This window comes from Salvelinus fontinalis, chromosome 20, assembly GCF_029448725.1.
Source record: "Salvelinus fontinalis isolate EN_2023a chromosome 20, ASM2944872v1, whole genome shotgun sequence".
In the NCBI taxonomy this organism is placed as follows: domain Eukaryota; kingdom Metazoa; phylum Chordata; class Actinopteri; order Salmoniformes; family Salmonidae; genus Salvelinus; species Salvelinus fontinalis.
In genome coordinates, this window is record NC_074684.1 from 32,163,703 (window position 1) to 32,187,943 (window position 24,241).

A 24,241-nucleotide genomic window follows, 5' to 3' on the forward strand; every position below is an offset into this window, starting at 1 on the left:
CAGACTGGCAGAGAGAGTGCTGAGTAAAGTGAAGGCTGTGAGGATCACGAGACGCAGGCTGGTTTAGATTTTTTGTGCTTCTGAGGATCAGAAGAAACGTGTGTTGCGTCTCACCCGATTTGATAAGTTTGAAGTGTTGTGTGTGTGTCTCTTAGGAACAGAGCACCCCTCAAGGGGGTTATATCTGGAGTCTCGTGGGAAGTAGATGTTGAAGAGATGAAAAATATTCCTGGAGTGATTGATGCACTTTGGATTAATTGTGTGGTGAATGAAGAAAAAGTGAAGAGTATATCTGTTCTTTTGTTTTTTGATGTGGAGTCTCTCCCTACTCAAGTGAAGTTAGGGTATATACACTACAGAGTTAGAGCCTTTATCCCAAGACCAATGCAGTGGAATCATTGTAAAGCTTTGGGTCATGTTTCGAGTGTTTGCAGAAGGGAGAAACTGAGATGTTCAAGTTGTGGAAAATATCATATTGTATGTTATAAAAGTGATGAAAATGTGACATGTTGCAATTGTGGTGGGAACCATGAAGCCACGTCTTTCAAATGCCCCACAAGGGTGAAAGAAAATGAGGTGGCCAAAGTCAGGGCTATCCAGAGCATATCACATGCAGCAGCTGTTAAAAGGGTTGAGGGTGTGAATGGAGTCCATGGTGGTGGATAGGCCTTCACTCCAGGCGGCAGGGGGTCCCTTTCACTTGCAGGATCCTGACATTTGTAATGTTAAGGTGAACTTTGTGGCCTTTATAGCTATGGTGATAAATGGCACTGCCAAGGTGGAGAGAAGGTCCAGGAAGATATAAATCATTGTGGAAGCGGCAGCGCGGTTCCTGGGGCTGAAAGATTTCCGGCGAAGGAGTTACATGGAATATTTTCACAAGCCGTACCACCCTCTCAGGCCCTAGAGCCTGAGAAGGGAGATATGGAGAATTGAAAGAAGGAAGAAATGGGAGTTTTGTTTTGCTTTTTCAATGTAACATTTTGATTTGGGTGGATTAAGTTAGTTTCCCTATAACATATGGCTTTTCTTTTGACCTTGTTTTGGCTTCAACCCGTCCAGTTGGTGGCGGCAACACACCTTTTAGGGTTGTAGTCCGACATAAAACTCACAGACGAAGAAGACGAATAGGCGGATCAAAAAATATATAATCCAATCGCTTTCGTCCTTTGCTGGCGGTTCATTTTAAATGTGTGAAAAGCACAGACGTAACCAGCTATAGCCAACTTTTGCATTTCAAGATTTGAGAAGAGAAGCGGTAAATATATTTTGTATAATTACAGAAACTGTAAATTGTCTTTAGCTAGCTAAGTTTGAGTTGTACATTGCATAATGTATGTAAATTTAGCTACCACTAACGTTACAAGCTCACAACCACAAACTCGACCGGTCCCTTTCATTAAGCTAGCTAACGTTAGTTATAAAATAACTGTGTTGCTGCCAAACTAACGTTAGCTTGAAGCTGGTAACGTTAGTATTTTAATGAGTGGCGTTTCAGCATTACTAAAATAACAAAAATGCAAACCAATAAAGTTAGCTCGCTAGTGTGTCATGAACAGCAGATTGCTGGCTAATGTTAGTTAAATCATCAAATTAGTCGTTAATACAAATCTAAGTTGGCCTAAAGTCTGTCGATGTGCCCTTGAGCAAGGCACTCAAACCTAATTTCTCCTGTCCAGCTATGGATATGAGCGTCTGCTAAATGACTAAACTGTAAATGTTACTTCAGCCACGTACTGTTAGTTAGCTTGCTTTACTATTACCAAGTGTAAGCGTTTAAGTGTTTTTGTTTTGTATTCTAGTCGTAAATGAATATACGTTAGTTAGCGTTAGTAATGTAGAAGGAACACTGACAAATTCAGTACAATACGTCCAATATAACTTTAGTGATGTGCGTATGTATGGTGTCATGTACACTGGTGTCATGTTGTAATCTAGATTGTAGGCTACTTTTTATATTAGCAATTTAAAGTAACTAGCTAGTGAACATCCCCTTTTTTTCAAAGTTGTGGTTATGGCCCAGGTGGAGGCAGAACGGGAGCTGTTTAAAGAGAACATCCAGCCATTGAGAGAGGGATTGGCTGTGACTGGTCTGCACCTCAGCCACCAAGAGGGATCCAGCCATGCAGCTATCCAGCAACAGAGACAGTATGTCGACAACGCTGTCTTCACGATGTTACTAGCTAGCTATATTCAACCATTTTAGGTTTGGTGATAAGAATCACGTTCCGGGCTATTCTGTTTTGGTTTTGTGTAGAGATATATTTTAATATCTGTTCTAGAATTTGGTTTTGTGTCGATTTGTTGATTTTCTACATGGGGCGTATCTTTAAAAGTTCACACAGGCTCAGTCTATAACATTGAAAGCTCCGTGTTTGTGCCCCACAGAGCGTTTGAATTGGAACTCCGTATGTACACTGGAGATGATCCACTTGATATCTGGGATAGGTGAGATGTGCAGCAGCATATGCAATTCACCTCACTCAGTAACACCACACACACACACAGAGGTTTAGACATACACTTCCCCATGCTCCCTAACTTCACCTGCCATGATGGTTTTTGTGTGATCTGTTTTTAGTTTTTGTATAGGTCCATTTTTTAAATCCTGTTAAACCTGCGTCCAATCCAAAATGTCCCTCGGGACTATAGTTTGACCACACAGACACACACACACTCTGGGACCATACACAACTTTGTCTTCTGTGTTGTGCAGGTACCTAAAATGGACACTCAAGACCTACCCCCAGGGTAGTAAAGAGAGCAGTCTTACGGCCATGCTGGAGAGGGCTGTGCAGCTCTTTGCTCATGACAAGAAATACTACGATGACCCCCGTTACATCAACCTCTGGATCAATTTGGTGAGTGGCTAGTCCAGGTTGTTAGTGCGTGATCCTCCACTACCGCCCTGTATTAAACGACGTTGAACTCCATAGACAAACTCCGCTAACGCCCTGGACCAGAGCTAGTGAGCGGCAACATGACATGGATTGCTAAAAGATGAAGGAATACCGATAGCCTCGTGTGCCTCGCTTCTATGATCACACTCTGATGGTCAATGAGAATATCTACATTTTTATGTGTGATCTTGTTCATATCCAATTTGTTTATTGAGCTAAGCAAGAGCTAAGGTAGTTTATTGCCCACTCATACAACATCACACTTGCAAACGCATGCTTTACTAAGTATAGCCTGGAATATTGTAATCCAAATGAAATATTGCTCAGTTTCATTGTTTCCCTTCATTGACAATAGTGGAATGGAGTGATATTCGCTGTATTCCCCAAGCTAATACTAGGTGTAATAATGCATGTTTACAGCCATGTTTAGATGCTCGCATCAATTTGTATGAAAATGTGAACGGGTTGGAACAAACATTTTCCAATCATTCTGAAAATAATCTTAATTTATTTTGTTCTGTTCCGACCGGAAGAATAAAGTTCTGAACCGGTTAGAACCCCAAAAAGTATCAGTTTATATTTTTTGTTGAAAAAAAAATGTACCTAGTGAAATCAATTGTTTTGACATTTGGCTATTTAATTTACTCCACCAATTAGCATGGATAGAGCAGCTGGCTATGGAATGGGTAAGCTAGTTTTATGGACAGATACTGTAAGTGCTAGAGGCAACGGACAGTTCACGGGTGAGGAGAGAGGGTGGACATGGAGGGAGCTTGGCTTAAAATGCAGACAATCATGATGTGGCTTGGAATGTGTTTAGGCTATTACTAGCATCATTTCACTGAATTATATACTAGACATTAGAAGTGTTTATGGAACAAAAAATAACAACCAGTTCTCAAGATTTGAAAATGTTTGTTACAGTTCCTCTATTTTTTGGGGATTCTGTTCATCGAACCTTTTCCAACCCCTGCCGTTCAATATACTGTACATTACTACTGGGTAAAGCACAGACATTGGCTTGCATGCTATCACTACCCACCTGTGTGCATCGATACAGAACTCTGAACATTTGACACAGCTTGGGTTGTGTTTATTAGGGTACGCAACGGAAAAGTTCTAAGTTATTTTGCAACATTAAACGAAAATGAGATTTTCTTATTGGACAAGTCCAGGGAGTTCCTCCTTATTTGAGTTTGTTTTGGTGCCTAATGGACACTGCTGTTTTGTAGGCCCAGAACAGCATGGAGCCCCTGGAAATGTTCAGCTACATGCAGGACAACGGCATCGGACTCACTCGGGCTGACCTTTACATTACCTGGGCGGAGGAGTTCGAGAAGCACGGCAACTTCCAGAAGGCAGACGCCATCTTCCAAGAGGGACTTAAGTGCGGAGCCCAGCCCATGGATAAACTTCAGCAATATCATAAGTGTGTGCTCCTTGTCTCTGTCCATTCCTTGTTAGCTGTCTTATGTCTGCCTCTGTCTACGTCGTATACGGAAGGAAGTAGGCTGTAAACAATGTCTCATTATGTCACAAATAAGTCATAGTATTTAGATTTTCATTTGTACTGAACAGAATGTACTATTAGTTCATAGTAATTACTTTAGCGTGATTTAATGAGTATTTAGGCACAGCCCTTGTCCTTGCTTTTCTTGTGGTTTGGTGATTATTATTTTTTCCTTTTAGTGGTTTCCAGGCCAGGGTGGCCCATCAGGCTATGTCTGCAACTGAGGAACCAGAACCAGCAAGAACCAGTATGGTAGATCTGAGACCACGGGGGAGGAAGAAGGATGTCGCACCAGTCAATCGAACAGAGGCTGCAGGTTAGCCCTTTGTGGTCATTACTAGGGGTTTTGCTGCAAAGTTGCTGCTCTACGAATGGGTGTGTAGATGGGGCTTTCTCAGCCAATCGGCGCTGTTCTGAATTCAATGCCGTCTTTGAGGAAAGTGGATCCAGAGTCGGATCTTGGTTGATGTTTAGAAAATGTTCTAAAATGCAGTATTTTCAGATGAAATGCTGTACTTTGACGCAAGAAAAACCCATTGAGCCTTTGGTTAAAAGTAAAGTAGGGATGTAGCGGTTGAGAACTGTTTTGCTATCTTTGGTAGGACACTCTCGAAGGCTGAACTTGCAGTTGCCCAGACGGTCCGCTCGCCACATTCAGAAAAACCCGATCCTGGGGTTTAACGAGAACCAGGCGGATTCCCTTCAAGCTTCAGAACTGAAGCTGGAACCCTGGATGGCACCACCCAGCAGCCGGGCCAAAGAGAATGAAGTCATGCCTGAGCAATTGGCCGACAAGGTTTGACCGCCGATCTCCATAGATAACTTGACCTGTCATTTTCATTGCATCAATGTGCACTGTTTCTAATCTGAGACTTTGTCGAGATGGCTTGCCAGTAGTGAATAGAATTGAGTTGGTAGACTTGGCTTTGTGTTTTAATATGGAACTAATACCATTGTCCGTGGAACCTTTTTCTATTTGACTGTTTATAACTTATTATTAAGCCATTTTAAGGAGGTGTTCTTTCATGGCAGATTCCCCAGAAGTCGTGGTGTTCTGCCTCCAGTGTAACGGTCCCTGCCAGCAGGCTCAACTTCCAGCCTTTTGTGGAGGAAGGTGACCAGACCCCTTCTGTGTGAGTAGTGGAGGAGGGTGACCAGACCCCTTCTGTGTGAGTAGTGGAGGAGGGTGACCAGACCCCTTCTGTGTGAGTAGTGGAGGAGGGTGACCAGACCCCTTCTGTGTGAGTAGTGGAGGAGGGTGACCAGACCCCTTCTGTGTGAGTAGTGGAGGAGGGTGACCAGACCCCTTCTGTGTGAGTAGTGGAGGAGGGTGACCAGACCCCTTCTGTGTGAGTAGTGGAGGAGGACTAAAGTTGACTCAAGCAGCTGATCAAGGGCCAGGTTAGAGGAACTCCCCTTATGGTTAAAGATGGACTCTGCAAACTAATTTTGTTGTTACAAATGTCTCAAGTGTAAAGAGTAAGGTTCATAAATGCATATAAAGAACACTCGCATGAATTTTCTACCTGTTCAGAATTAATGTTGGTGCATATTTTGGTCAAAAATGTGTTTTAGTAAAAGGAGTAAATTACAAGAAGTTAATGCATAAACTCTCAATGGTCTGGTTATGCTCTTAGAAACCATGGAAACTCTTGTTCGCAGTAGCTAACTAACCAAGTAGGGTTGCTAATGTCTTATCTCTTGACTAAACACAGCAAAAATAATCTCCCCTTTCTCCACGGCTACAGGTCTGAGTGTAAGATTGACCCGGCAGTGAACACTGTCTTCTCTGATCACCCGCCCCCCTCCAAAGAGGAGTCTGCGTTGGAGGAGGGAGGAGGCGGGGTGAAGGAACAGAGCATGTATCTCAAAGAGCTCCTGCTGAATGGCGCTGTGGAGCTGAGCATCGAAGAGCTGCGTGCCGAACACTACTTCGCACGCAAGCGGCAAGAAATCGAAGGTTACCATTGGACAGTAACTGTCACATTATACTTGGGATGTTCCATGACATTTGACATATTTCCTGTTTTCACATGCATCTTTTAAAGTATATACATACAACCGATATTGATTTGGTCAAAATACTTGGGTAAAGCTGTGTGTATCCATGTTCATGTAAATTGTCGGGGAATAAAATGGGCTACTGTGCTTTCGACTGCTGTTTCACACGGTCACTCGGGGCCTACCATTTTGTCTTCTGACTATTTTTTTTTTTCACTGATCTTCTCTCCTCATATTGGCATATTCCCTCAAGGTCAACCACCCATGACTCTTTATTAATTGTTTATTCCCTCCCTTTCCTTTGGATAGAGACAATTCAACAGCAGAACCAAGCCAAAGAGAGGCTGAGGCAACAGATAGATGAGAAGCAACGACTGCTTCAGTTGCAGCAATCCCAGCAACGATCACAACAGGCAAGTGGTTTTAAGACTCTTAATCTACTGTTGTGTTCATTAGAGCACATCGTAGCAACACGTTTTGTAACAAAGTGTCTCTTATTGGATACATTCAGCTATTATCTACCCCTTTCGTTGCCTTTCATGCCTACTGAACACTACCCTGGTTTGAGATCTGAGCTTGCATTGCAAATGTCCAATTTGTTTTGCAATTGTGATTTGCCTTCCCTTTTTCTTTTCAGTTGGAAGTCTGTTTAGGAAACCCAGCTAGAAAGTGTTTAGACAAACTGCAGAGGTCATTGATGTCGACTGTGAAAGCAACTTGTTTGGGATAACCATATTATCTGGGTCGTGTTCAGTAGAGCGCACCGTAGCCAGTATTTCCCCAGTTTAATATTTTTTTTGTATAGATGTATGCCCCAGGAAGACCCAACTTTACTCTGCCACTGCTTCTGAAAAATATCCTAGGGGTTGCAACAGGAAAATGTGTTTCTTATTGGACAAGTTAGTTTCTAAACATTTTCTCATTACTGAACACAACCCTGCTGTCTAAAAGCGATTTCATGCAAAATAAACCATTTTGCTCCTAGATCGTCACTGGGACCGAGTCCATGCAAATAACAGAGCGTAGGTCTGGAACTGTCCTACCTACCAGCCAACAGAATGGAATGGCCTTCCAGATCTTTGATGAAGGATCCCAGTCTGGCTCTGCACATGGGTCTGGGTAAGCCATTGAGAATCCTGTCATATATCACGGCATTAATAAACATTATTAACTGGGTGGTTCAAGCCCTGAATTCTGATTGGCAGACAGCCGTTGTATATCAGACCGTATGCCAAGTGTATGACAAAACATTTATTTTTAGTGCTCTAATTACATTGGTAACCAGTTTATAATAGCAATAAGGCTCCTCTAGGGTTAGTGATAGATCGATGTGTGTGTGTATATATATATATGTATACACACACATCGATCTATCACTAACCCTAGAGGAGCCTTATTGCTATTATAAACTGGTATATATATATATGGCCAATATACCATGGCTAAGGGCTGCGTCCAGGCACTCCGCGTTGCATCGTGCATAAGAACAGGGCCTGATAGCTTAAGTCTAGTTTACATTGTCATAGACAGTCAAACAAATCATATTTTCACATACATGAATTAGGCTATATGACAATGAAATGTCTCCCCCATTTTACTTTACAGAAACCCTATTCCCCGTGAAAAGGACATGTTTCCAGGTTTGTGTTCATTACAGTATGCATCTACGCTATACATGCTATAACGCTATACATGCAACATACAAAAAAATGTGAGGTAAAAAAAATATTAGGTATTTGATAGTCAATTATCAACTTTGACCTGTACTTGAGGTCTTTCTCTGACTTGATTGCTATTTTAGATGATGTTTTCCTACCTGCTGGAGACAGAGGTCTTTGCTTTAAGACTCCATACCCGTTTCCAGGTAATTCTGAATGAACACAAGTCCTCTAAATGCCAACCTGCTTCAAAACTATATTAAGGAAGTTTTGTAACATGGGTTTAAACATGTTGTTTTAACACAGTACTATTATTTGGATAACAAATAATTATGCGGGAACAATGACACTAATCAAAGTATTTCAGGCTTTTCCATGCACTTCAAAGGTGATTATTATAAAAATAAAAAAAGCTTCTTTTTTTTTTGACAGGTGGCAGTATCCCCCGCTCTGCACGAACTCAATTATATAAGGTTTGGACAGTTTTTTTTAACTGAAATTTACATTTTGTGCTACAAAGTGACCTCTCTAATCTAGTACAGTTCAGGCACGACCTGAATGTATAGCCTGTTCCCAGATCTGTTTGTGCGGTCTTTCTAACTCAGACCTGAGCTCAGTCTAGTGTACGTATGTTATCTGTTGGAAGTTCCTAGTTGCAGAAAAAAATCATATCAATAGGTAGATTGATTGACTTGTACCATCCAGAACTTCCCAGAGAGAACAGAGTCCCTGAACGAGGAGGTGGTCAGCGGCCACAAGAACAAGACTCTGTGCTCCAGCCCAGAGGACACGCAGGACTTTGTGAAGGCCGCCAAGATGGCCTCCTCTCCTTATCACGCCATGGGACAGAGGGCGGTCTTGCCCAACGCTGGCATTCTGACCAAGGAGCCCGGCATTAACCCTCAACTTGACTCGGACGGAAGGAAGAAGCTCAGGTATAGTTTGACCACCCAATGACTTGACCCGACTGACAAGTCCACTAGCCTTATTGAGAGTTTGATGGCAGCGAGCTCTGTAGCTTGTCCCCTTTCCCTCCCGGAGTCATTCCCGGAGTCATTCTAAACCAACTCTGCCAGTGCAAGTCATGATGATAAACCGGGGCTGTGTTCATTGATGCGGGCACACCGTTGTAAAATGTTTTGAAGGTATCTTAAAATGACCCGTTTCTTATTGGACATGTTCAGGTAGTACCTCCCCTCTTTACAACTCGTTTTCTTCAGTTTCATGCCAAATGAACACAACCCCGCTCAAATGGAAAATAAAGGGAAAAGTCATAACGTGCAGCTCTGAAGTTACCAACATTCTAAAACCCATTGTATTCTGCTTTCACCAATTATGTCAAAACAGTAATTACTTCAAGAAAATATCTATTTGAACAGGGAACTTGTGACCATCTCCTTGATGTTTGCTCTGCAGCCCCATCCAAGAAGCCAGTCTGGAGGCTTGGGGCTCCATGGCTTCAGGCCCCACCTCCGCCTCCTCCATGTGCACGAACTCTGGAGGAAAGGCCGTCCACCAACTCGGCAGGCTGGAGGAGAGCCACGCCGAACCCCACCTCGACGCCATAGACCAGAATTCACCATGCAGTGAGTATCTCGATGGTAGAGCATGGTGGTTTCAACTCCAGGGTTGTGGGTTTGATTCCCACGGGGGACCAGGACAGAGAAGGGGGGAAGTGTGAAATGTATGCACTACTGTAATTTGCTCTGCATAAGAGCCTGCTAAATGACGTAATTTAAATAAAAATTATGGGGGGAAAATACTTTACACACAACCCTATTTCCAGTATAAATTATTGCCTGCCTTTTCTTTGGCTGCCCAAGAAAGCCATATTTCACCTCAATCAATGTAAAAGTGTTGCACATGGCAGTTTAGTGGACCCCAAAAAATAAGCATTCTATTAATTTTATTAAAATACCTTTTTTCATTTTGATTGTTTGTAATCTTATGTTTCAGTAGAAGCATTGGTCCATAGTAGGTAACTGTTAACTCCATGTGGTCCATAAGAAACTATTAGTTATGAATTCGTGTGTTCGATTGCACACTGACATTTAATTTCACCTATTTAACACTGCCGAATCTGACTATTTGGGGGTTCAACCCAGTGCCCATTCACTTTGGATTCAATTCATTTTGTATGACTAGTATATTTAAGACTCTTGGCTTCACTAGGAGCTGTAAGGAATAAGTAAAGTCTATTTGATGTTGGAATGCCTTGTTCTTTCATCCTGTTATTGCAGTACAACCTGTGATTGAGGACCCTTGCAGTGTGAGGGTGAGACAACAGTTGCTGGATCAAGTGGACCTGAGCTCCTTTCCTAACTTCTACTCAGAGGATGGTCCCCTTCCCATGGCTGAGGAAGATGATGTGCTGATTCTAGGTAGTTCAACTAATAATGAATGCTGGACGGTTGGTTTTAATGATGGCTGGACGGTTGGTTTTAATGATGGCTGGACGGTTGGTTTTAATGATGGCTGGACGGTTGGTTTTAATGATGGCTGGACGGTTGGTTTTAATGATGGCTGGACGGTTGGTTTTAATGATGGCTGGACGGTTGGTTTTAATGATGGCTGGACGGTTGGTTTTAATGATGGCTGGACGGTTGGTTTAATTTTTAATTTTTTTATTTTTTATTTAACCTTTATTTAACCAGGTAGGCAAATTGAGAACACGTTCTCATTTACAATTGCGACCTGGCCAAGATAAAGCAAAGCAGTTCGACACATACAACAACACATAGTTACACATGGAGTAAAAACAAACATATAGTCAATAATACAGTGAAAAAAATAAGTCTATATACAATGTGAGCAAGTGAGGTGAGATAAGGGAGGTGAAGGCAAACAGATATATGTATAAATAAATAAAATATAAAAAGGCCATGGAGGCGAAGTGAGTACAACAGAGCAAGTAAAATAAAAACTAAAAAAAACACTGGAATGGTTGGTTTGCATTGGAAGAAAGTGCAAAGTAGAGACGGAAATAATGGGGTGCAAAGGAGCAAAATAAATTAATAAATAAATACAGTAGGTAAAGAGGTAGTTGTTTGGGCTAAATTGTAGATGGGTTATGTACAGGTGCAGTAATCTATGAGCTGCTCTGACAGCTGGTGCTTAAAGCTAGTGAGGGAGATAGGTGTTTCCAGTTTCAGAGATTTTTGTAGTTCGTTCCAGTCATTGGCAGCAGAGAACTGGAAGGAGAGGCGTCCAAAGGAAGAATTGGTTTTGGGGGTGACTAGAGAGATATACCTGCTGGAGCGCGTGCTACAGGTAGGTGCTGCTATGGTGACCAGCGAGCTGAGATAAGGGGGGACTTTACCTAGCAGGGTCTTGTAGATGACCTGGAACCAGTGGGTTTGGCGACGAGTATGAAGCGAGGGCCAGCCAACGAGAGTGTACAGGTCGCAGTGGTGGGTAGTATATGGGGCTTTGGTGACAAAACGGATGGCACTGTGATGGACTGCATCCAATTTATTGAGTAGGGTTTTGGAGGCTATTTTGTAAATGACATCACCGAAGTCGAGGATTGGTAGGATGGTCAGTTTTACAAGGGTATGTTTGGCAGCATGAGTAAAGGATGCTTTGTTGCGGAATAGGAAGCCAATTCTAGATTTGACTTTGGATTGGAGATGTTTGATGTGGGTCTGGAAGGAGAGTTTACAGTCTAACCAGACACCTAGGTATTTGTAGTTGTCCACATATTCTAAGTCAGAGCCGTCCAAAGTAGTGATGTTGGACAGGCGGGCAGGAGCAGGCATCGATCGGTTGAAGAGCATGCATTTGGTTTTACTTGTATTTAAGAGCAGTTGGAGGCCACGGAAGGAGAGTTGTATGGCATTGAAGCTCGCCTGGAGGGTTGTTAACACAGTGTCAAAAGAAGGGCCAGAAGTATACAGAATAGTGTCGTCTGCGTAGAGGTGGATCAGAGAATCACCAGCAGCAAGAGCGACATCATTGATGTAAACAGAGAAGAGAGTCGGTCCAAGAATTGAACCCTGTGGCACCCCCATAGAGACTGCCAGAGGCCCGGACAACAGACCCTCCGATTTGACACACTGAACTCTATCAGAGAAGTAGTTGGTGAACCAGGCGAGGCAATCATTAGAGAAACCAAGGCTGTCGAGTCTGCCAATGAGGATGTGGTGATTGACAGAGTCAAAAGCCTTGGCCAGGTCAATGAATACGGCTGCACAGTATTGTTTCCTATCGATGGCGGTTACGATATCGTTTATGACCTTGAGCGTGGCTGAGGTGCACCCATGACCAGCTCTGAAACCAGATTGCATAGCGGAGAAGGTGTGGTGTGATTCGAAATGGTCGGTAATCTGTTTGTTGACTTGGCTTTCGAAGACCTTAGAAAGGCAGGGTAGGATAGATATAGGTCTGTAGCAGTTAGGGTCAAGGGTGTCCCCCCCTTTGAAGAGGGGGATAACCGCAGCTGCTTTCCAATCTTTGGGGATCTCAGACGACACGAAAGAGAGGTTGAAGAGGCTAGTAATAGGGGTGGCAACAATTTCAGCAGATAGTTTTAGAAAGAAAGGGTCCAGATTATCTAGCCCGGCTGATTTGTAAGGGTCCAGATTTTGCAGCTCATTAAGAACATCAGCTGACTGAATTTGGGAGAAAGAGAAATGGGGAAGGCTTGGGCGAGTAGCAGAGGGGAGGGCAGTGCTGTTGTCCGGGGTAGGGGTAGCCAGGTGGAAAACATGGCCAGCCGTAGAAAAATGCTTATTGAAATTCTCAATTATAGTGGATTTGTCGGTGGTGACAGTGTTTCCTATCTTCAGAGCGGTTGGAAGCTGGGAGGAGGTGTTCTTATTCTCCATGGACTTTACGGTGTCCCAGAACTTTTTTGAATTTGTGTTGCAGGAAGCAAATTTCTGCTTGAAAAAGCTAGCCTTGGCTGTTCTAACTGCCTGTGTATATTGGTTTCTGGCTTCCCTGAAAAGTTGCATATCACGGGGGCTGTTCGATGCTAATGCAGAACGCCATAGGATGTTTTTCTGATGGTTAAGGGCAGTCAGGTCAGGAGAGAACCAAGGGCTATATCTGTTCCTGGTTCTAAATTTCTTGAATGGGGCATGCTTATTCAAGATGGTGAGGAAGGCATTTTTAAAAAATGACCAGGCATCCTCTACTGACGGGATGAGATCAATATCCTTCCAGGATATCCCGGCCAGGTCGATTAGGAAGGCCTGCTCGCTGAAGTGTTTCAGGGAGCGTTTGACAGTGATGAGTGGAGGTCGTTTGACCGCTGACCCATTACGGATGCAGGCAATGAGGCAGTGATCGCTGAGATCTTGGTTGAAAACAGCAGAGGTGTATTTGGAGGGCAAGTTTGTTAGGATGACATCTATGAGGGTACCCGTGTTTACGGAATTGGGGTGGTACCTGGTAGGTTCATTGATAATTTGTGTGAGATTGAGGGCATCAAGCTTAGATTGTAGGGTGGCTGGGGTGTTGAGCATGTTCAAATTTAGGTCGCCTAGCAGCACGAGCTCTGAAGATAGATGGGGGGCAATCAGTTCACATATAGTGTCCAGAGCACAGCTGGGGGCAGAGGGTGGTCTATAGCAGGCGGCAACGGTGAGAGACTTGTTTTTAGAGAGGTGGATCTTTAAAAGTAGAAGTTCAAATTGTTTGGGAACAGACCTGGATAGTATAACAGAACTCTGCAGGCAGTCTTTGCAGTAGATTGCAACACCGCCCCCTTTGGCCGTTCTATCTTGTCTGAAAATATTGTAATTGGGGATAAAAATGTCTGAATTTTTGGTGGTCTTTCTAAGCCAGGATTCAGACACGGCTAAAACATCCGGGTTGGTAGAGTGTGCTAAAGCAGTGAACAAAACAAACTTAGGGAGGAGGCTTCTAATGTTAACATGCATGAAGCCAAGGCTATTACGGTTACAGAAGTCATCAAAAGAGAGCGCCTGGGGAATAGGAGTGGAGCCAGGTACTGCAGGGCCTGGATTCACCTCTACATCACCAGAGGAACAGAGGAGAAGTAGGATAATGGTACGGCTAAAAGCTATGAGAATTGGTCGCCTAGAGCTACTAGAGCAGAGAGTAAAAGGAAGTTTCTGGGGGCGATAAAATAGTTTAAAGGAATAATGTACAGACAAAGGTATGGTAGAATGTGAATACAGTGGAGGTAAACCTAGGTATTGAGTGATGATGAGAGAGATCTTGTCTCTAGAAACATCATTGAAACCAGGTGATGTCATCGCATATGTGGGTGGTGGAACTGATAGGTTGGATATGGTATAGAGAGCAGGGCTAGAATCTCTACAGTGAAATAAGCCAATAAACACTAACCAGAACAGCAATGGACAAGGCATATTTACATTAAGGAGAGGCATGCTTAATCGAGTGATCAGTAAGGGTCCAGTGAGTAGAGGTTGGTTGGGGTCGTGGCGATCCAGACAGCTGGCCGGGTATATGGCTATCGGTAGCAGCATAGGATGGAGGTCTGTTTGTAGATACCTCGTGCGTTTCCGTCGGTAGGTTCCGTGTAGTGGGGTTTTGTTCAGATAGCAGCCGATAGGACAGCTAACGATTAGCGGGCCTCAGGTGAGCGTTCAGGTAACGTCGGGACGGATTTGCCGGTTGGATAAATCCCTCGGGCAGATAACGTCGGCAGTCAGTCGTGAAGGCCCGGTGGGGTTCCGTATCTGCAGCAGCAACAAAAGAAACGGGTCCGGATGGTGATGGAACTCCTCAGCTGGCTAGCTCCAGCATGATTTGAGTTTGCTCCGGGGTCGACGTAAGCCAATAGTCACACGGTATGCAGCTAGCTAGCTGCGAAATCAAGGTGCAAGTGTCCAGAGCCTGCGGTTGGAATCCGGGGAAACTGAGAGAGAAAAAGTCCCGGAATGCTCCGGTCCGAGTCGCGTTGCACAAAAGTGCCGGTAGATTATCGAGCTAAAGGAATAGCTGATGACCGCAAAACGTGGGCAGCTGAAACACCAACGCTAGCTAGCAAACCGGCTAATTTCGGGGCAGCTACAGATTAGCTTCTGGCTAGCTATCGGAGTAGCTTCTGGTTAGCTATCAGGCTAGCTTCTGAATTAGCCCCTGGCTATCTTCCACGATGGATTTTCAGATTGAGATAAATAATACTTATTGTAATTGGTGAAGCGGGTTGTAGGAAAGCTTTTGCAGGAAAGCTTTTGTAGTTGAGTTCTTGGATAATAAAATAAATAAAAGATATGTGAAGAAAAGGTGTAAATATATATATATATATATATAGGACACGACAAGACAATACGGAAAAGACGTCTGAACTGCTAAGCCACCTTGGAGCCATTTTGATGGCTGGACGGTTGGTTTAATGATGGCTGGACGGTTGGTTTAATGATGGCTGAACGGTTGGTTTAAATGACGGATTATAACTCTACACCGCTTGTTCATCTTTTTTTTTTTACCCTTTTGCTTAAAGGGAACGACACCTTTGCTACCTATTCCAAGATGGACTATGAGAACTTTTCCATCTATGCAGGCCAAGGTGGGGGTGACGTTGCCATTAAGGTAAGGCAGTGAATGACTGAACTCAAAGTAGATTTAAATAACTGTCCTTCATGTGAGTTGAATGATTTCCTACATGCACACTCCACCTCAAACAGTTTGTGTATGCAGACTCCACCTCAATCGATCTAGAATTGCAGATTAAGCAAAATTGCACTGCTGGTTCGTTCGGGAACGTTGGCTTTATTTTAAAGGCAAAGTTTTGAGTTTTTCCCCGCCACTTGTTTTGCTATAAAGCTGAGGGATGGAGCTGGAGAAATCAAGTCCATATATGGTGCTATGGATGCAATGACTGACAGTCCATGAGATCAACATGATGGTTTTGACATTCCAGTGAGTTGAGATCTAACACGTCACTCTTGCCTTGTGCAGCTGGATCGCACTGCGGTGCCGTGGGACTTCTACATCGGCTCAAAACTGAGGGAGCGACTAGCCCGGGACTCCCAGGCACCCGTCCACGACGCGGGGCGCTGCTTCCTGTTCCAGGATGGCTGCGTCACGGTCCACAAGGCCCCCCAGCAGAGCACACTGCGCGTGGGTAGTTCCACCCCTGTCCTCCATGCATTATTGTACCCTTATAGAATCTGCTTTTTTTTAAATACATTTTTTTACCTTTAATTTAACTAGGCAAGTCTGTTAAGAACAAATTCTTATTTTCAAAGACGGCCTAGGAACAGTGGGTTAACTTCCTTGTTCAGGGGCAGAACGACTGATTTTTACCTTGTCAGCTCGGGGATTCGATCTTGCAACCTTTCCCCACCAATAAAATAACAATAGCTCGGCGTATAAACCATTTGCAAGATGTTATTTTATAGTCTACCTTGGGTCGTGTTCAGTAGGCATCAAACAGAAGAAAATGATCTGAAACCGAGGAGGTTGTATTTGAACTTGTCCATTAAGAACCGCTAGTTGAGTTCTTTTTGCAAAAAAACAATAGTTATGATGTAAAGAACAGGATTCTGATTACGGTCTGCGGTTCCCCTCCTTCTGTCATACACAGGAGGTGGCTGAGGAGTCCTTTGAGGAAATCGTGGCCTCCCTGGCCATGCAGACAGTGGAGCTGGTGAGACTCATGCACTCCTGCCACCTGATCCACGGAGCTCTCAGTCCAGACACACTGGTCATGAATCGGTATGCACACACACGGTCCAGCCACGCATGCATATGAGTTGCCAAATGCAGACTTGCATGTGTTGTTCAGACTCCTGACATACAGGCATATTACTTACTCACTGTAGTCCTTGCATGCTTGCATACACTCGCTGTGGGAGATGAACAGTAGGGCTGTTTCCCTACATGTGGATTTTCTTTAAATCCAGTCATATAATCTACTAGTCAAGTCTTATTCTTCATTTTCTCTGCTCCCCCCTCAGTCCTTATGATGAACCAATGGGTGAGATTGGTGCTGCCGTTGCGCTGGACTTCTCCTGCTCCGTGGACCTGGAGCTTCAGCCAGAGGTGACAGCAGCACACAGCCTCCCAGCAGCCCAGAACTTCATCACACAGGGCCTACTAGCCCCCTCTGCCAGCCCCTATCAGGTACGGTACACGCCTGTCTACAGCCTCTTGTTGCCATCGTCACATTGCTACATGCTTTCCAGAGTCTAAAGACTTCAAGAATAAAGTCAATGTTTCACTATTTCTAATTGATATGCACACCCCAAAAACCCCTGGCCTGCCCCCATCAGCATCTTTATACTTTATTTACATTATGTAGGATGTATTTTATTTATTGCATGGCCCCAATGCTCTTCTGTACCTCACCCATATGTTTCTCTTTTTAATCATGTTCTTCCCTTATGTAAGCTGCACTGCAATTAGCTTTTTTCTTTAATGTATATTTAATTAAAACCCATCCTAAAAATCGATCCTAAAAATCTACCTGATACCTCCATTTATGTTTTGAGAGTTGCTCTGCTCTAGTTCAGTAGCTGTTGCTCTCCCCTGATTACAGGTGGATCTCCTGGGCATTGCAGAGACTGTCCACACTCTGCTGAAGAAGAGAACCATGCGCCTGGTTAAGGAATACTCTGTGTGGACACTGGAGGAATATCAGGAAGCACATCCCAGGTATAGTATGGTTTCCTCTTGTCATGTCCTGCCGCTGGGTCGTCACCAGTTGCCACTGTCAGAAGGCCTGTCCTACTCGACCAATCGGATGAGGGGGTGTGATGACGTGTACCCCGGCTTACGGTTTGTGGGGAACGACCAATCCGATGAGGGAGTATGTGTATGCAGACGAGAGACTTGCGTTGCTTGAATCTAATCATCAATGATTAGCTTATTTATTATCTAATAAACCAACCGTTTTAAATGCAGAGTCCTAATTGGATGTCTTATTCAAACTCTCCTAGCGAGCTTGTTTGCCCTTACTACTTGTGTTAAACCAAAATAGGTTTAATATATGCATTGTTTTAAAAATGGCATGTTGACAAATTGACACCTTGATTTTTGATTTTAAATAATCCACAAGTAAAATGTAGTTTCACAGATATTTCATAATTTTTTTAATATGACACCTTCAACCTTATTTGCTTTGTGAGGTGTTAAAGTTCACAGTTAGCCATTGTTATGTTAATGAAATCTGAAAGTACCAGTGGCCTGGCTTTGGCCCCAAGTGAGAGATGGGTGCCGGGCCACAGAGATGGAAACTAAGTCTGAGCCTTTTGGTTGAAAACACTGGGATTGAAACCTGTCTGGAAATGTTCTATTAGCCCATCTTCTTAGGAGGACAAATGTAACTTTGTTTTAAATGTTTTAGTTTTTTTACTGATATTTTGTTAAATTTATTCCTGCACTTTACATACAGTACTTTTAATACACAGTATTATGTTTTGATATACACATTTTATATCAAACTTGAACTCAAGAGATGCTATTTCGAAAATGAGGCATTTCCCACCAACCGGAATATGCCTCATCACACACCCTCATCTGATTGGTCCAGTAGGCGGGCCTTCTGACTTCGTGCCTGTTGTAACTAGTGATGACCCTGCGGCTGTCTGATAAGTGGTCATGGAGAGAATTATGAGGTTAGGAAGCCATTTAGGTATGTTGGAACACAACTGACCTCTGTCTTCCAATCCTCTTGTTTTTCACCATATTATCAAACACATTTATGTCACATGCGCCGACTCACAGTGAAGTCTACACCGGTTGTAAAGGCCTACTTACGAGCCCTTACCCAACAATGCAGAGTTCACATTTATTTAATTTGTTATTTATTTTTTAGATTTGCCAAAAAATAAATGGTAACAATAAAATGAGAGGCTATATACAAGGAGTATGTGCAGGGATACGAGGTAGAGGTAATATCTACATTTAGGTAGGAGTAAAGGTGAAGAGGCAATCGGGATAGATAATACACAGGGTATGTAAATAGTCAGCGTGGCCACTTGATTAACTGTTCAGCAGTCTTATGGCTCGGGGGTAGAAGCTGTTCAGGAGCCTTTTGGTTCCAGACTTGGTGCTCCTGTACTAGAGGTGGACCGATTTTATGATTTTTCAACGCCGATACCGATTAATCGGCTGAGTTTTGTATTTATTTATATTTTATAATGACAATTACAGCAATACTGGACAAGCACTTATTTTAACTTAATATAATACAAAAATATATTATATTTTGTCTCAAATAAATAATGAAACATGCTCAATTTGGTTTAAATAATGCAAAAACAGTGTTGAAGAAAGTAAAAGTGCAAGATGTGCCATGTAAAAAAATTAAATAAAAAGCTAACGTTTAAGTTTGTTGCTCAGAACATATGAAAGCTGGTGGTTCAATATTCCCAGTTAGGTTTTAGGTTGTAGTTATTATAGGAATTATGACGGGTCGACTTTCTCGCTACCATTTGTATTTCATATACCTTTGTCTATTGTATGTTCTAATAGTCACTTTAGTATTGCCATTAAAACCTAATTGCAGTGCAGCTTACATAAGGGAAGAACATGATTAAAAAGAGTAACACATATGGGTGAGGTACAGAGGAGCATTGGGGCCATGCAATAATATTGCCTGCTAACATTAATTTATTTTAACACAATATGCAGGTTTAAAAAAAAATATATATATATATATATATATATGATCTGTGTAATTTTAAGAAAGGCATTGATGTTCATGGTTAGGTACACTCGTGCAAAGGTTGTGCTTTTTTTTGCAATTGTGCTTTTGATAATTAAATTATCCCCCGTGTGGCGAAGTAGGCTGTGATTCGATGATAAATTAACAGGCACCACATTGATTATATGCAACGCAGGACAAGCTAGGTAACCTAGTAATATCATCAACCATGTGTAGTTAACTAGTGATTATGTTAAGGTTGATTGTTTTTTGTTAGTTTAATGCTAGCTAGCAACTTATCTTGGCTCCTTGCTGCACTCGTGTAACAGGTGGTCAGCCTGCCACGCAGTTTCCTCGTGGAATGCAATGTAATCGGCGTCCAACAATGCTAATTACAGATTTTGTAAACTTGAAATCGGCCCCAATTAATCGGCTATCCTGTACCGCTTGCCGTGCGGGAGCAGAGAACAGTCTATGACCTGGGTGGCTGGAGGCTTTGACCATTTTTAGGGCTTTCCTCTGACAGCAGTTTCCATACCAAGTCAAGATGCATTCAATGGTGCAGCTGTAGAACTTTGAGGAACTTGAAGCTCTCGACCAGCTCCACGAAAGCCCGTCGATGTGAATGGGGGGTGTGCTCGGCCCTCTGTTTACTGTAGTCGGTGATGAGACCTAATACCATTGCGTCGTCAGCAAACTTAATGATGGCGTCTGAGTCGTGCACGGCCACGCAGTTGTGGGTGAATGGAGTACAGGAGGGACCAAGCACGCGCCCCTGGGGGGCTCCCGTGTTGATGGTCAGCGTGGTGGATGTGTTGTTGCCTACCCTCCACCTGTAGACGGCCCGTCAGGAAGTCCAGGATCCACTTGCAGAGGGAGCAGTTCAGTCCCTGGGTCATTAACTTGGTTGATGAGCTTGGAGGGCACTGGTGTTGAACGCTGCTGAGCTGTAGTCAATGAACAGTATTATCACGTAGGTGTTTCTTTTGTCCAGATTAGAGAGGGCAGTGTGGAGTACAATAGCGATTGCGACATCTGTTGGGGTGAATTGGAGTGGATCCAGAGTTTCTGTGATAATTGTGGTGAGCCATGACCAGCCTTTCAAAGCATTTCATGGCTACAGATTTGAGTGCTATGGGTCTGTAGTCATTCAGGCAGGTTACCTTAGTGTTCTTGGGCACAGGGACTATGGTAGTCTGCTTGAAACGTGTTGGTATTAGACTCGGACAGGTTGAAAATGTCAGTGAAGACGCTGGTCAGGGCAAGCTCTGAGTATGCGTCCTAGTAATCAGTCTGGTCCTGCGGCCTTGTACCAAATCCGTGAAGAAGTGAACGAGTGCACAATTCGGGAGAAAGGACACATTATTAGATTATTGGGATGCAGATATTGTCTTTCATCCCCTGTCCCTCAAGCATTTTCTTTTTATTTCAGTGACCGGAGCGATGCGTTTTGGAGCCAGTTCTTCCGGACCGTTCTGAATCCTGGGGACAGGCCTTCTGTATCAGTTCTCACAGAGCTACTTGAAGACATGAAGAAGTCTACATTTGCTTGCTACGGCGCGTAGTTTTTTTCCTAGCACTGCCTTCCTAGTGATATATCTACTTAGATTTTATGTGTCTCCTAGATGTTGCTGTTATTTTTTTGCTAGTCCTTTTGTTTTTTCCTAATTTCAATGTAATTGTTTTTCTGTTAAATGCGATTGATTGTTCATAATAAAGTATAGGTCTTATTCATTGACTGTTTTGCTTTTCAATGGTAGTATTCACTTTTAGGATGTACTGCCTATATATGGCCTGTAGAGGGTATTGTCCTGGTGGCATCGATCATAGACCAGTCACCTCTGAACAGTTTTATGGTACATAAACAGAGAATTCTGTACTGACATAAATCTGAGTTATGTCTTAAGTTAGAGCACGGCATACACTTGCAGTTAACCAGCCAGACTTGTGTTGTGTGTTTTTTTTGGGGGGGGGGGGCTGAAGTAACATAGTAAATGTAAATCTAGAACACTCCAATTAGTGTATGTTACATTTGGTCTGACATGCAGTGCCTTCAGAAGGTATTCACAGCTCTTGACTTCTTGCACATTTTGTTACAGCCTGAATTGAAAATGGAATACATTTAGATTTTTTTTGTTACCTAAACACTACCCCAAAGTGATATTGTTTTGGGAAATTTGTACAAATGAAAGGCTGAAATGTCAAGCCTAAATAAATTCAGAAGTATACATTTGCTTAAGTCACTAGTTTCATGGATTTGACTTATTACTACCTCTCTGTACCCCACGCACACAATTTATCTGTAAGGTCCCTCAGTCAAGCACTGAATTTCAAACACCCGGGGGGGGGGGGGGGGGGGGGGGTGTTTAATATCTCTTTGCGCATGGTGAAGTTATTAATTACGCTTTGGATGGTGTATCAATACATCCAGTTACTGAAAACATACAGGCGTCTTTCCTAACTCTGTTGCCGAAGAGGAAGGAAACCACTCAGGGATTTCACAATGAGGGCAAAAGTGATTTAAAAAAATAAATAAAAAATACATAGCTTAATGGCTGTGATAACTGAGGATGGTTCATCAACATTGTAGTTACTGCACAATACTAACCTAATTGACAGAGTGGAAAGAAGCCTGTAAAGAATACAAATATTCCAAAATATGCATCCTGTTTGCAGCCAAGGCACTAAAGTAATACTGCAAAAAAATGTGGCGAAGCAATTCAAATGTCCTGAATACAAAGTGTTCTGTTTTGTGGCAAATACAACACATCACTGAGTACCACTCCATATTTTTAACCATAGTGGTGGCTGCATTATGTTATGGCTATGCGTGTAATCGTTAAAGCAGTTTCCCAAACTCAGTCCTCTGGACCCATGGGGTGCACATTTTGTTTTTTTGTCCTAATACTACACAGCTGATTTCATATCAAAGCTTGATTAGTTTTATTTGAATAGGCTGTGTAGTGCTAGGACAAAAAACAAAAATGGAATGCAGCTAAGCACAAGCAAATTCCTAGAGGAAAACCGGGTTGTCTACTATCCGCCAGACACTGGGAGATGACTTCGCCTTTCAGCAGAACAATAACCTAAAACACAAGGCCAAGTCGACAAGTTAATTACCAAGAACACTGAATGTTCCTGAGTGGCTGAATTATTATTATTTTTTAACTTAAATCTACTTAAATCTATGGCAAGACCTGAAAATGGTTGTCTAGTAATGATCAACAACCAATTTGACAGAACTTGAAGAATTTTGGAAGAGTAATTGGCAAATGTTGCACAATCCAGGTGTGGAAAGCTCTTAGAGACTTACCCAGAAATACTCACCGCTGTAATCACTGCCAAAGGTGACTAACGCATTGACTCAGGGGGTTGAATACCTCTCAAGATATTAGTGTTTTACTTTACATACATTTTTAACAAATGTTTGAATGTTTCTTTCACTTTGACAGAGTATTTTGTGTAGATCACTGACAAATGACAAATACAATTTTAATCCCACTTTGTAACAACAAAATGTGGAAAAAGTCAAGGGGTGTGAATACTTTCTGAAGGCACTGTATCTATTAATTTGTGGATGTCCATCCATTTCTTTATATGTTATGAATTACAATTTGTGTGTGCAAAACATATAAACTCAGCAAAAAAAGAAACATCCTCACTGTCAACTGCATTTATTTTCAGCAAATTTAACATGTGTAAATATTTGTATGAACATCAGATTCAACAACTGAGACATAAACTGAACAAGTTCCACAGACATGTGACTAACAGAAATGGAATAATGTGTCCCTGAACAAAGGGGGGGTCAAAATCAAAAGTAACAGTCAGTATCCATTGTGGCCACCAGCTGCTTTAAGTACTGCAGTGCATCTCCTCATGGACTGCACCAGATTTGCCATTTCTTGCTGTGAGATGTTACCCCACTCTTCCACCAAGGCACCTGTAAGTTCCCGGGACATTTCTGGGTGGAATGGCCCTAGCCCTCACCCTCCGATCCAACAGGTCCCAGACGTGCTCAATGGGATTGAGATCCGGGCTCTTCGCTGGCCATGGCAGAACACTGGCATTCCTGTCTTGCAGGAAATCACGCACAGAACGAGCAGTATGGCTGGTGGCATTGTCATGCTGGAGGGTCATGTCAGGATGAGCCTGCAGGAAGGGTACCACATGAGGGAAGAGGATGTCTTCCCTGTAACGCACAGCGTTGAGTTTGCCTGCAATGACAAGCTCAGTCCGATAATGCTGTGACACACCGCCCCAGACCATGACGGACCCTCCACCTCCAAATCGATCCCGCTCCAGAGTACAGGCCTCGGTGTAACGCTCATTCCTTCGACGATAAACGTGAATCTGACCATCACCCCTGGTGAGACAAAACCGCGACTCGTCAGTGAAGAGCACTTTTTGCCAGTCCTGTCTGGTCCAGCGACGGCGGGTTTGTGCCCATAGGCGATGTTGTTGCAGGTGATGTCTGGTGAGGACCTGCCTTACAACAGGCCTACAAGCCCTCAGTCCAGCCTCTCTCAGCCTATTGCGGACAGTCTGAGCACTGATGGAGGGATTGTGCCTTCCTGGAGTAACT

The 24,241-nt window shown here is 43.1% G+C and overlaps 1 protein-coding gene across 2 annotated transcripts; it reads left to right on the plus strand.

The window, feature by feature from the left end:
• Positions 1-1,148: 1,148 nt before the first annotated feature.
• Positions 1,149-21,390, plus strand: LOC129817728 (mitotic checkpoint serine/threonine-protein kinase BUB1 beta-like). Of its 2 annotated transcripts, none has more exons than XM_055873238.1 (23): positions 1,149-1,258; positions 2,007-2,148; positions 2,389-2,448; positions 2,717-2,861; positions 4,133-4,329; positions 4,590-4,726; positions 5,013-5,206; positions 5,443-5,543; positions 6,159-6,370; positions 6,721-6,824; positions 7,397-7,530; positions 8,017-8,051; positions 8,213-8,275; positions 8,502-8,542; positions 8,775-9,004; positions 9,486-9,655; positions 10,310-10,450; positions 15,508-15,596; positions 15,966-16,127; positions 16,594-16,724; positions 16,967-17,132; positions 17,548-17,663; positions 21,089-21,390. In XM_055873238.1, exons 2-23 carry the CDS (start codon positions 2,015-2,017, stop codon positions 21,219-21,221), a joined length of 2,895 nt encoding a protein of 964 aa, XP_055729213.1. In that variant the 5' UTR covers positions 1,149-1,258; positions 2,007-2,014; the 3' UTR covers positions 21,222-21,390. The 2 variants fall into 2 exon arrangements, with proteins under 2 accessions (XP_055729213.1, XP_055729214.1); XM_055873239.1 differs by having other exon boundaries at positions 1,171-1,258; positions 2,024-2,148.
• The last annotated feature ends 2,851 nt before the right edge of the window (positions 21,391-24,241 follow it).